Here is an 11,954-nt window from a genome sequence, read left to right as displayed (position 1 = left end):
TGTCACTACCAGACTTGATGTTTTAAGGAGTTTTCTGTGATCTGAAGTGTGAAAAGTAGCAATCCGTTGAACTCGTGGCAGGTAGAGCTTTTCCCTGTGTATCGCTGTGTTGGGAGGAGTCATGGCTCATGTCGGCTTTGAAGATTCGGAAGCCTGTGGAATAGGGTTGCTCCAGGATCCCAACAAACATGCCCACTCATCCTAACAGATGAAAAGGAGTTCTTTCACACTATATCCTCAGGCATTTTCTCACGTATTTCTCTTACCAGTTGACTTTTTGTTTAATAGTTGCCGTACAACAGCCGGTGTCATGCATTTAATACTATCTCCCTTTAGTATTCTCGGGTAGCTTCCAAAAAGTGTGATTCTTTCCGTCAAGCCTCCTTTGTGGGGCAGAAAACCAGGATCTCAGGTATGATATTGGTAGGATTAGGGCTAAAGGTTTGACTTCTTTCTCTGTTATAAAGAAGTGCAGAGACCAAACTTGGCAGCGAGACACTGATCTCGGTTGAAGAACACAGGTGTGAATGAGACACGTGATTGTCATGGGAAGAAGAAACCCCAGGGCCCTGGCTCTCTCCTCAGGAGCTTTTCACCTCTGGACGCAGCGAGATTTCTGGGGTTAAGCCCCGGAATCTGCAATTTAAAACAATGTGGACTTTTGAGCCTACTTTAAGATTCCCTGGCCTAGATTTTCTGACAAAGGACCCCCTTGGTATCAAATCAGAGGAGACCTTTCTCCAGTTAAAAGTAAAAGCCCGATGGCTCAGTATCAAGGCACACTGAGACAGGTAGTAGGACGGTGACATGGCTCATCTGGCCAGATCGATGCCACTAACCCCCTTTCTTTGAGATTGATGTCTTTATCTCTGCGAAAACCAGAGAATAAGAAGGGGATCTCCAAATCCTAAATGAAGCCACAAGTTACAAGTTACGTGACAAGAATCTGTAGAGAATTTTTTTTAAGTTTGGGAGTATTTAAGAATTGTCTAAAGCTTTACTCTTTTTCTAGAGCTCCTCCTACAGTAAAGTTTCCTATCAAATAGGGAAGGTAAGCGCTGGAATTCGCTACCTGAAGGATTTTACACACTCTCTTGAGTTGTTCTTCTTTTTAAATAAAGGTGAAAAGTGAATTTTATATGAATGTAAGAGACTAGATGGCATATATTTTTCTCCTTGCAAGAATATGCTGGAGTTAATTCATGTCCCTTTTCCAGCACTAGCGTTACTAAGCTGGTTTGTTGTTACCCATGGAAAAAGTGACTGAGTTCCAGTTGTGAAGGACCCTGTGGGGGCATAGATGGCGTTGGAAGCAGTGGTATGTGGGCAATGCAACCACTGACTGAACCTGGGCTAGAGAGAGAATAGAATAGGGTTTCTGATGATCATGGATCATGCCAGTAGACTATTGTTTCAGGAGTGGTAATTGCCTGAGCCAGGTTGTTTTGAATATGGACCATCCATTAAAATGCAGAACTCAAACCTTGATAGAAGCATGTCCTCCAATGCTGAATCATTAGGGCTTACAACTACCTTGAGTAGTCTTCTTTTTTTACCCACCTTTTAAATATTCATAGATGTCCCTTTGGGGTTTTCTTTGGCTTCTTTTTACTTTTGGTTTGTTCTCCTTTTGGTTTTGCCTACGATGTCTTCTTGGGATCCCACGGGATCTTTTCTCAGCTCTGCGTCTGGGTCCTTTTAAAAGGACCGATGGTGGGCTACTACCGACGTTCTCCCCAACCAAGAGGAGGAGATCTCTCCAAAGTCATCTTCTGAGAATGGGGTCTCCCCCGCTATCTGGCAGGAGCACGTCCCTAGGGCCTGCCATCTCTCGGACCTGAGGAATCTTCCATCTGGGTGGATCGAGACCACTTCCTGTGCCCACTAGGCTTTCAATCAGTTGACATGATGACTCCTTTTCTCTCTCTCGTTTATCTGGGCACAGGACGTCGTAATCGAACGGACCGATTCTCCAGACTTCTTCGTATGGGCCTTGCCACTTTGCCAGGAGCTTGCTCTCGGTGTTGTACGGAAGGAGGAACGCCCTATTCACCTGCTGAAACTCTCGAGCACCTTTATTGAACTCTCTGGCGGGGGTCTACAGGCCCCGGGTCAGATTTCTGCCTCTAAGTCACCCATCCAGGTCTAGTTACTCCCACCGTCCAGAGCTTGTTGTAGTATGCCAACATTCTTGTTCAGTCAGACCTCCCTCCTCATAGTCTTGGAGGCCAACGAGGCCTTTGGGTTCCCTTTTTTGGTGATGTTTTACATGGGGGAAAACTCCATACAGGCTTGAGGGATTTTTCCTTTTTGTGCAGCGAAGGCAAAATCACATTTTATGCTTTGGTCTACATCTCAAGTAGCATCAGAAGCTTTGATTTTAATCCTCTGTCTTGAAAACAGTTTATTTCATACTTTTCTCAGCAAGGATCATTTCCAGTTTTTATCTGGAATCCTAAGAACGCCCCCTTTTAAACTTACAAAAGAGAAATAAACCAGAGACAGCCCTGAGGTTGTCACATAATAATAATATACATATTCTATAAAGGGTATTAATGCCAGAACTGGGATGATGGGGAACTTTGATCCACCTGGCTAATACTAAGGTTTTTAGACTGGAGATGTCTTCTTGGGCTGGCTATTTCCTACACATCTGGGTAAAGCAAGCTAATGACAGTTGTTGCTTTGGAAGCATTCTCTTGTTCACATTGCCATCAAACAAGTTATAGAATGAGACAAACAAACAAAAAATCCCTAAAACTTAGATAGACACTGTATATTATCTACCCGTGAGATACTTTTTATTCCAAATTTATAAATGGTCAACTTTTTATTATCCAAAGATAAACTGGGCCCACTGTGAGTTATCTATAGGAAGCATTTTAATCAAAGGCTACTTTCCTGCTGCTGCTGCTTTTTTTTTTTTTGCTATGCCCCTGATTTTCTAGGCTGCCTGTCACTCTCTGTGGTATGGTCTTAGGGAAAGCACGTCCATTTTTAACACTATGCTTAAAATAAAAGGAGGAAGTCCAAAATTTATCTGAATAAGTAGTTCTCGAGACCAATTTGTATCTAGAATTATGCTTGGTGCTCTGTGAGGATTGTTCTCCAAGAGTAAATGTTCATGGACTAGCTGGAATGATGAACTAGCCCATGTTAAAAAAAAAACAAAAGAGAAAAACAGCAACACGAGATTGTGTGCGTGTGTGCATGGATGCCCATGCATGTGTGTGTAGCCAAGAGCTGAATATTATGGTCCACACTAAGTATATAAGACTTCAGAGAAGAGAAATGGGTTAGAAAATGATTCATGGAAGGGGTAGTGCTTATAGAGGGTCTTGAGTGGTAAATAGGATTTGATTAAGCAAAGGAAGAAGAAAGAGAGTGTGATTAGGAAGAAAGAGGCATGAGAAATACTGTGGATATTTTGAGTAATATGTGTTTTCAGATCATCTGGGCTATCACAGTCGGAAGTCAAAAGCCAATTTTTCATTACACGACTCTATGGTTAAACTTTGGTGCTGAAATAGTTGAACCAAATGTTTTAATTAGCTCTCATTACTTTCCCCCAAATTGCCATCTCATTGGAACCTTGTGAAAGTTCAGAACCTTCCTGACTTAGCTGTGGGATCACGTTCAGGGTCATCGTGTAGATGAGAATGGTTTGGGCAGAACGAGTTGATGTTCAGGTGGGACTGCTAAGCAGTGACTCTGTCCCAAGGTCCAGCTGCCTTTGTTTGGGCTTCACAGTTAATGAAACATTAGAGACTTCAGAATGGCTAACATGGGCACTTTGGTGTTCACGTAGACTTTCAGTCTCTTAAGGGGTTGCCAAATTTAATTGGTATCGAGAGTCTTTACTATGCCATTTAAGGAATAATAGCTCAAGTTTTTGTTACTAGAAATTCTAAACTATTATTCTCTGTTCTTCCAAGGAATTTGGACTTGAAAACCTGAAGGATCTGAATATAGGATCTATGAGAAGTTAAACATGATTTACCCTGATTTGGGGAGTTGGGAAGGCAAACAATTTGAGAAGGTTGCAATTAAAGGCACACCAGCAGGTGTCTTCTGTCCTCATAGAAGATAGAGTTGAAAGAAATGGCAGAAACTCAACTAAATATTTTGTTTAAATTCAAGGAGGAATTTACTAACAATAGGTTACTAAAAATATAAATAGCTTAAGAAGAAAATGCAATGTCACTTGCTGGTCATCGTACATGGGATAGATCCCTTTTGTAGAGGCTGTGTAAGATGTGGTCTGGGCAATTTATAGGATGCATGGAATTCTTTGATTCTAGGGCGGTCGTGTGGATACCTGGATTGGGGTGATGGTGTGTGTGGGCGGGGGGCAGCTCTTGAAATTGACATCTCTGGGCTCTGTCTCTTAAATCATTCCTGGCCTAAGAGAGTATTCTATCCATAGCAGCGTTCTGTTAATGTCTTTAGAAATGTAGAAATGTCTGTACTCAGAAGTAGGGTAGAGAGGAGAATGGCCTCCTAGCTGAATTTGAAGTGGCAATAGCTTTCACGGATATAACAGTCAAATCCTGTTCTGGACAAATACCAGAAAGTATTACATTATCAATTACATGCATAGATGATTCATTCTCGATATCTTGGGGGCATAGACTTTAGTGCCTGGCTTCTTGAGTATGGGAAAGAAGATGTGGCTCAGTCAATACACATGGTTTTGAAATCCTGGAACGGAGGGCCTCCTGTAGATACTTGTTTCCCAGATGATAGCAGTGAATAGCTGCCCAGAAACAAGAAATACAGGAACAGCAACCAGGAGTGGACTCTTCTGGGAGTCCTTGTCTGAGAGAGATTAAGTCTAGTGAGAAGCCAGGGGCAGCCACTGCATGGTGGAGTGTGTCATCTTCCTCTTAATGACTACTTGAGTTATTTGTCATTGACCAGGGTTTAAGTACTGACCTTCTTGTTTTTATGATGCCTGTTTTTTAGCACTTTTCATGCTTGTAAAGAACACTAGAAATTTTCATTACAAATAGTGAACATTTGCAGACCTAAAATAAAATAATCCAGAATTCGATCAAATTAAATGAACCTGTAGGTGACCTTTTTTTACATTTTTATGTCTTACTAAACTATGGATTATTTTGTTAGTTCGCATTGCTTAGTATTCAATGGTGACTCACCCTCAAACTTAAAGGTCCTATCTATTTAAATTTTTTAAATCTGTCTGTTAGGATGTTAGATTTTTTTTTTTTTTATCTTTGCATGTGGAAATAATTCTCTGTACATTTATTGTTTCCATATTTGCCTTCCAGGTGCCAGGATTGCTGAGTATTCCCAACTGTATGACCAGATTGTATTCAGAGAGACTCCCTTCAAGACTCAGAAGGATAGCTGGGCCAGCCCTCAAGAACCCTGCCACCTCAGGTCCACATCACCTTCCCAGGCCCAACACAGCAGCGAGGACTGGCTTTTGCATTCAACCTACAGTAACGGAGAGTTAGTGGATTTCTGTCCCCGGCCAGAGCCAGACTTGAAGTCGAAACATCCTACTTTAGCGATCAATGCAAAAAGCATTCCAAGACAGCTGTCCGCAGCTTGCTCTGTGCCTTCTCTTCAAACCTCCGACCCTCTGCTGGGCTCCTTGCAGAGACACAGTGTCATAGTCAGTCAGCCCAACAAAGAGAACTCTTTTCAGGGCCACCTCTACAACTCTTTGGGTCGCAAAGGCCTCAGTGCTAAATGTCAGCCGTACAGCAGGTCCCAGTCCTCTTCCTCCATCTTGATAAACAAGTCGGGGGACTCCATCAACTACCCTGGGGAGACGGGAAAGAGACAGCTGCTGTCTTCACACAAGAGTTCGAGGTGTGAGAGTCCCCAGGATTTGCCGCCAGGAATGGCTGACTCATGTCCGCAGGGCACTGAAAAACGCTCCGATCTCACGCTCCGAGACTCACAGAAGGTTCTGGTAGTAAGTAGAAATTTACCCTTCAATGCCCAAATAGCGACCCAGAACTACTTCTCCAATTTCAAAGAGACTGAAGGAGACGAAGACGACTATGTGGAAATCAAGTCCGAAGAGGACGAGTCGGAGCTAGAGTTGTCGCACGGCCGGAGGAAGACATCGGCCCCGGGGACCGTGGAGGCTGACTTCCCCGAGGACGCCTGCGGCAGCAGCACCCCTTACTCCTTGCATAGTCCGTGCACCCCAAAAAAGCCAGTAAGCGACAAGCTGGGGCTGTCCCCCTACCTGACGTCGTACAGCGATTCGGACAAACTGAATGACTATCTCTGGAGGGGGCCGTCTCCCAACCAGCAAAATATCGTGCAGTCGCTGAGGGAGAAATTCCAGTGTCTCAGTTCCAGCAGCTTTGCCTGAGGCTCTTCGGAGAAGCCGCCCGAGTCCGCGTGGCGTGATGCTCGTGAAGGGCCGATACCCGGAGGCGTTTTGTATGTACCAGATTAAAACAGTTTTGTAATAACCGGGCGTGTCAACCATGCTTTCTTTTACACAACAACTCTTTGGAACGGCCGCCAAGCCAGCCGGGACTGCACGGTCTAGCCGGCGTCGGCATCTCACGGCGTGTCTTCCTGATGCTGACTGCCTTCGTGTTTCACGTAAGTCAACCTGACTTGGAAAGTTCTAGGCTTTTTTTTTTTTTTTTTTTTTTTTTAACGTGATGGCCTTGACATTTTGTCCCGTGCCCTTGGCAATAATGCCCAGAGTCTAAGAAACGCAGTGGCCCTCGCCTGTCATCCAGAAGCCACGAGTAGTTTGATTCTAGGACCCAAAGGCAGCAAGGAGGCTTTTCCACATGTTTAAAAAAAAAAAAGAGGAAGGAAAACTAAAGCTGTTTGAAGGATTAGGCTTATTATACCTGGCATTTTGGTTACATTCGGGACAAGACCCCAGAACAACGTTAAGCTAGAGATCTCTAGTTAGGAGTGTAAGTGCACACTGCCCGTCTCCTTCTGCATGGGTTACTCCTACATCCGTTCACTCTGTTGTAGAAATCGGGTACCTGTGGGACATCAGGAGGGAGCAAGACCGATTCTCTATAAGCAAAGACCCTTACCTGTATTCCTGGACACGTTCTGGAGAATGCACTGCTTATCGTGCTTATTTTTGATTTGCTGGAGTAAAATGAATGATTTCCTCCAATGCTCAAAGGAAACTATAAGCAAGAAAATGCCGATTGACTTACCTGTTAGAAAGGATGGGGACAACTTGGTGATCTCCTCATATTCCAGTGGAAGGCAGGGGTGGAAATGGGAACTCTTCGTGCAATATTTTTGTGCGGATGTCTAATCAACACAAAGTAAGCCATGAGCTAAAATAAAACACTTTAGGGCCACCCTTTCCAGAGCAGTTTTTCCATGTGTACTTTCCCGAGTTTTGTACCTCAGCCAAATGACCTGATCCCAGCCTTGAGCATTTCATTGGCTGCAGTGAAATTTATTTTCCAAACTCAACATAACAGGGGGGCCTTCTCTCATTGTTTTGAGGCACATAAAAGAAAAGAATCTTTGGCTACTAAGCTCTGACAAATACCATCTTTGATGTTGTCATTATGGTCTTCAAATAGCCATCCGTTGTGATAATCATGGACTAATCTAAGGCTTTATGGAAGGAAACAGAAAATCAAAAGCAAGGCCTTGTGAGTCAAAAGCAAAAATCAAAGAAGCAAAAGAGAAAAGTGAAGGCCAATCTGTTGCTATTTTATAAAAATGTTCTATTTTATGGAAGACTCCAGTCAATACAACAAGGATGTTTTCTCAAACAAGAATGTTGTATTCTCCTTTCATTCTAGAACCCCTTCCCGAGTGGGCTCAGTTTGCATTAATATCTGTGTAGGAAAGGGGATCTGCGCTTTCTATTTGAAGGCAAGCTCTGATACTGATTGCAATCGGTGACATCTAACCATAATTCTTTTCCACTTTTTAAAGTCCTGTGCCTCTCTTTCTTAACCATGAAGCATCAGATGTGACCATCCTTATTTTACAAACAGGTACCTACGGCACTCATTTTTCCTTTTAAATAACAAAAATAACCCAAGTTTCTTGTTTCTCCATAAGATTCTTTCTTCTCGTAGCTTACAAAACCAAGTCCATGTTGAATGGCATGGTTCTAGAAACATTCCTGCTTTCACTGCCTTTCTTTAAACTTGATACAAGTTTTCAAGAGTAGGAGTATCAGAAAAGACAAGCCCTGTAGGAAAGTATGTTCTTAATTTGCAAAACAAAGTTACCTGATTCTTCTTGTGCTAAGAATGGAGTTTCCTATTTTTGCCTTTTAGTTTGTACGACCCCCAATTCTATGTTGTCCATATATTACTGTGATGTCTTACTCTCAGAAATTATTAATTTTTTCACACCAGTGTCTTGTTGCACGGCTTTGATGTTGCCTATAGGAGAATACCCTGCTGCACGAAGGTGGATGTCTTGCTGTATAAAATGTGTGGTTGTTTTAGGTTCTAGGACAAATCTTTAGCTTTATAGACCACTTCGGTCAGCCAGGATGCAGATTTTGAGAGCTGTGTGTATATGTATAATCATGTTTGTATTTTTTCTCAAAGTTACCAATTAAAAGCTTTTGTTTAAGATAGTTTCTTTTGGAGGTGGAGTAAGATTGTATATAATTGGGGGGAAAAGTTATATGTACTTAAAAGTATGTCAAGTTCTTATTAGGTCTCTGTACTGAAGGCTCCATTTTTTTTAAAAGTTCACTTTCACCTACTCTTTGTGCAAAAAAAAAAAAAAAATGCATCTAGGAAAAGATAGTTTAAATATTGTATATAAGATAATGAAAGTTAGTAATGCTCATTATTTAATAAAGTTTGTAAAGTACAAAGTAAATTATAGTGTGAATTCGTGTGTTTGTTCTAGGAAGGTCAAGATTTTTCCAAACTACACTGAGTTGTAATACTTTGTCTTGCCTTATGAACCATGCAGACAGTGGTTCTGGGTTAATGACGATATACCATGTTTCAGTGTCAGCATATTTTCTGTATCTTTGGATTACTTTTAAAATACTGAATTTAATGTCTGGGATGGTATGTGTTTTCTTGATAGGTGGCTAAGTTAAATCAATCACTAGATTATCCTTTTTTTTTTATTTTGTAGTAACAGAAGACATCTTTTTTAACTATTTCATTATTGAATCAAAAAAATTAAAACTTTGGGGGCACAAATTAAGGTGGGTTTTTCTGTGTGTAATTTCATGTTCCAAATTTTTTTGACAAAAATTTTATAGAGAACAGAAGCATGTTAATATAAATTGGTAATTATAGATCATTTCTTAAGCAATTCTATTTCCAAATATAAGCATAATATCCTACCCCAACATAACAAAAATATATGTTGCCTAACTTTCTTTATACAGAGGAAAATAACTTTTAAATTTTTCTTGAGAGTGTTTTAAAGTGGAGAACTTCTAAATCTCACACTGAGGATCCATCACACCTTTTCTGCCTTGAGGTTGAAAGTAGGTGGGGTTTTCTGTAAGTTATGAAAGGTCAATTTATTTTTTTTTTAAGATTTTATTTATTTGATAGAAAGAGAGAGAGCAAGCAAGAGAGCACGAGCAGGGAGAGCAACAGTGGGAGAGGGAGAAGCAGGCTCTCTGCTGAGCAGGGAACCTGATGCGGGGCTTGACACCAGACCTTGGGATCACGACCCAAGCCAAAGGCAGACGCTTAACCAACTGAGCCACCCAGGTGCCCCTTGAAAAGTCAGTTTAGAGAAGTAAATGATAGTAGAAAAACCATGCCCTATGTAAATTCCATACATAAATCCTTAGGGGACAGACAGAAAAATCTTAAAAATCAGGCTTGTAATGAACTATAAACACAGCTGTTAAACATGAGTATTTATTAACATTTGTTAAGTTTTCTTTTGTTAAAAGGAATTTTTTTAGGGACGCAGGAGTGGCTCAGTCAGTTAAGCGGCTGCCTTTGGTTCAATCAGGTCTTGATCCCAGGGTCCTGGGGTCGAGTCCCGCATCGGGCTCCTTGCTCATCGAGGAGCCTGCTTCTCCCTCTGCCTTCTGCCTGCTCTGCCTTCAGCTCCTCCTGCTCGTGCTCTTTCTCTCTCTCTCTCTCTGTCAAATAAATAAAATCTTTTTTATTGTTATGTTAATCCCCATACATTACATCATTAGTTTTAGATATAGTGTTCCATGATTCATTGTTTGCGTATAACACCCAGTGCTCCATGCAGAACGTGCCCTCCTCAATACCCATCACCAGGCTAACCCATCCCCCCGCCCCCCTCCCCTCTAGAACCCTCAGTTTGTTTCTCAGAGTCCATAGTCTCTCATGGTTTGTCTCCCCCTCCGATTTCCCCCCTTCATTCTTCCCTTCCTGCTATCTTTTTTTTTTTTTAACATATAATGTATTATTTGTTTCAGAGGTAAAAATTAAAAAAACAAAACAAAACTTTTTTTTTAAAGATTTATTTGAGAGTGCATATGAGCCGGGGATGGGGGGGTGGAGCAGAGGGAGAGAGAGAATCCTCAAGCTGACACCCCGCTGAGCTCAGAGCCCAGAAAAACTCTTTTATAGGAGATCGTAAATTTCTTTTTGGAAGAATATTCTAAAATTTAGCACGTGACTCATTTGACCCCTTGAGATGGAAATTTTTTTTTTTTTAAGATTTTATTTATTTGACAGAGACACAGCGAGAGAGGGAACACAAGCAGGGGGAGTGGGAGAGGGAGAAGCAGGCTCCCCACTGAGCAAGGAGCCCGACGCGGGACTCAATCCCAGGACCCTGGGATCATGACCTGAGCTGAAGGCAGACGCTTAATGACTGAGCCACCCAGGCACCCCAAGTTGGAAATGTTTTTACCAGCTCAGTACATTGCCTGACAATTTGTACGTGTTCCATAAATATTTAATGATTGAATAGATAGAGTCAAAAACTTGTATGAGCACAAAATACGAGAAAAACAACAGGGTCTACTTTGCTTTTTAAAATTTGCAGCAGCCACCCTCAGAAATCCAACATCTTGGAATTTCTATTGGGCGGGCAGAGAAAAGCCTGTAGGTCCCTTTCCCATTTCTTGGCTGATACGATCCCAGGGATATTTACTGTGTGTGAGATTTCCAGTGACCTTTTCAACCAAGAATCTACATGGTCACGGGAGAGTCAGATGATCAGGCCCCTCTCTAAAGTTTAGACAGAACACCTTTCCCAAGAACTGGTTTTGAGAATGTTAGGACAGCAAAGAAGAACCAAGAGTGCAGCGGTGGGGTTGAAGTCAGGTGAGGGAGAGGGGGAGAGCCCAGAATGCTGAGATGTTTTGGTGCCAAAAGACAAACTTGCCTACTTTACAACGGTGGTGCATGCCCGTGAGCAAAATCCACTTTATCTATGAAAAACAATAAAGCTTGATTTTCCTGACAATGGTTTAGACACCATCACACAATAGGGAAAAAAAAAGAAGCAAGCAGTTCTACTTCATTAGTTCTAAAACCATGTTTATTCAGCTGAATTTAAAAGAACAAGGCTTGGATGGTGAGCGAATCATCTGCTCTGTGGGGCAAATACAAGCTCCCAGATGTCCTAGTGTTTGAATGCCAGTGTATAGCTCTCCACGGGGTCCTCATAGAAACATTCACGCCAAGACCTTGGCCCAGACGCTGAACCTCGCTTGCACATTTTGAAAAAGTTTTAACGTAAAAATCCCAATTCCCAGCTTCTTTAAATGAAAAAAAAAATCTGGCCTGGGGTCCTGGGATGGAGCCCCGCATTCGGCTCCCTGTTCAGCGGGGAGTCTGGTTCTCCCTCTCCCTCTGCCCCTTATCCCTGCTGATGCGCACGTGCACGTTCTCTCCCTTTCAAATAAAATATTTATAAAAAAATGTCACAGTCTGCTGTACCTATTGCTGCTTTTTTTTTTTTTTTTTAATTTGAGAGCAAGAGAGAGAGAACAAGTCGGGGGAGTGGTAGAGGGAGAGGTAGAAACAGACTCCCCA

At 42.1% G+C, this 11,954-nt stretch overlaps 1 protein-coding gene across 3 annotated transcripts in view; it reads left to right on the top strand.

Annotated features, from left to right (window-relative positions):
- The window catches only part of PLEKHG1 (pleckstrin homology and RhoGEF domain containing G1), a 223,763-nt gene extending 214,931 nt beyond the window's left edge, over positions 1-8,832 (top strand). For all 3 annotated transcript variants that reach the window (XM_036072988.2, XM_036072989.2, XM_078054575.1), the window contains one exon: positions 5,292-8,832. In XM_036072988.2, the coding sequence (XP_035928881.1) occupies positions 5,292-6,355 (1,064 nt within the window). In that variant the 3' untranslated portion in view covers positions 6,356-8,832. The remainder of the gene's footprint in view (positions 1-5,291) is intronic.
- Positions 8,833-11,954: the final 3,122 nt, after the last annotated feature.

Source organism: Halichoerus grypus, chromosome 9 (genome assembly GCF_964656455.1).
Source record: "Halichoerus grypus chromosome 9, mHalGry1.hap1.1, whole genome shotgun sequence".
In the NCBI taxonomy this organism is placed as follows: Eukaryota; Metazoa; Chordata; class Mammalia; order Carnivora; family Phocidae; genus Halichoerus; species Halichoerus grypus.
Note: the sequence above shows the minus strand (reverse complement) of the source record. Positions and strands in the feature narration are given on the sequence as shown.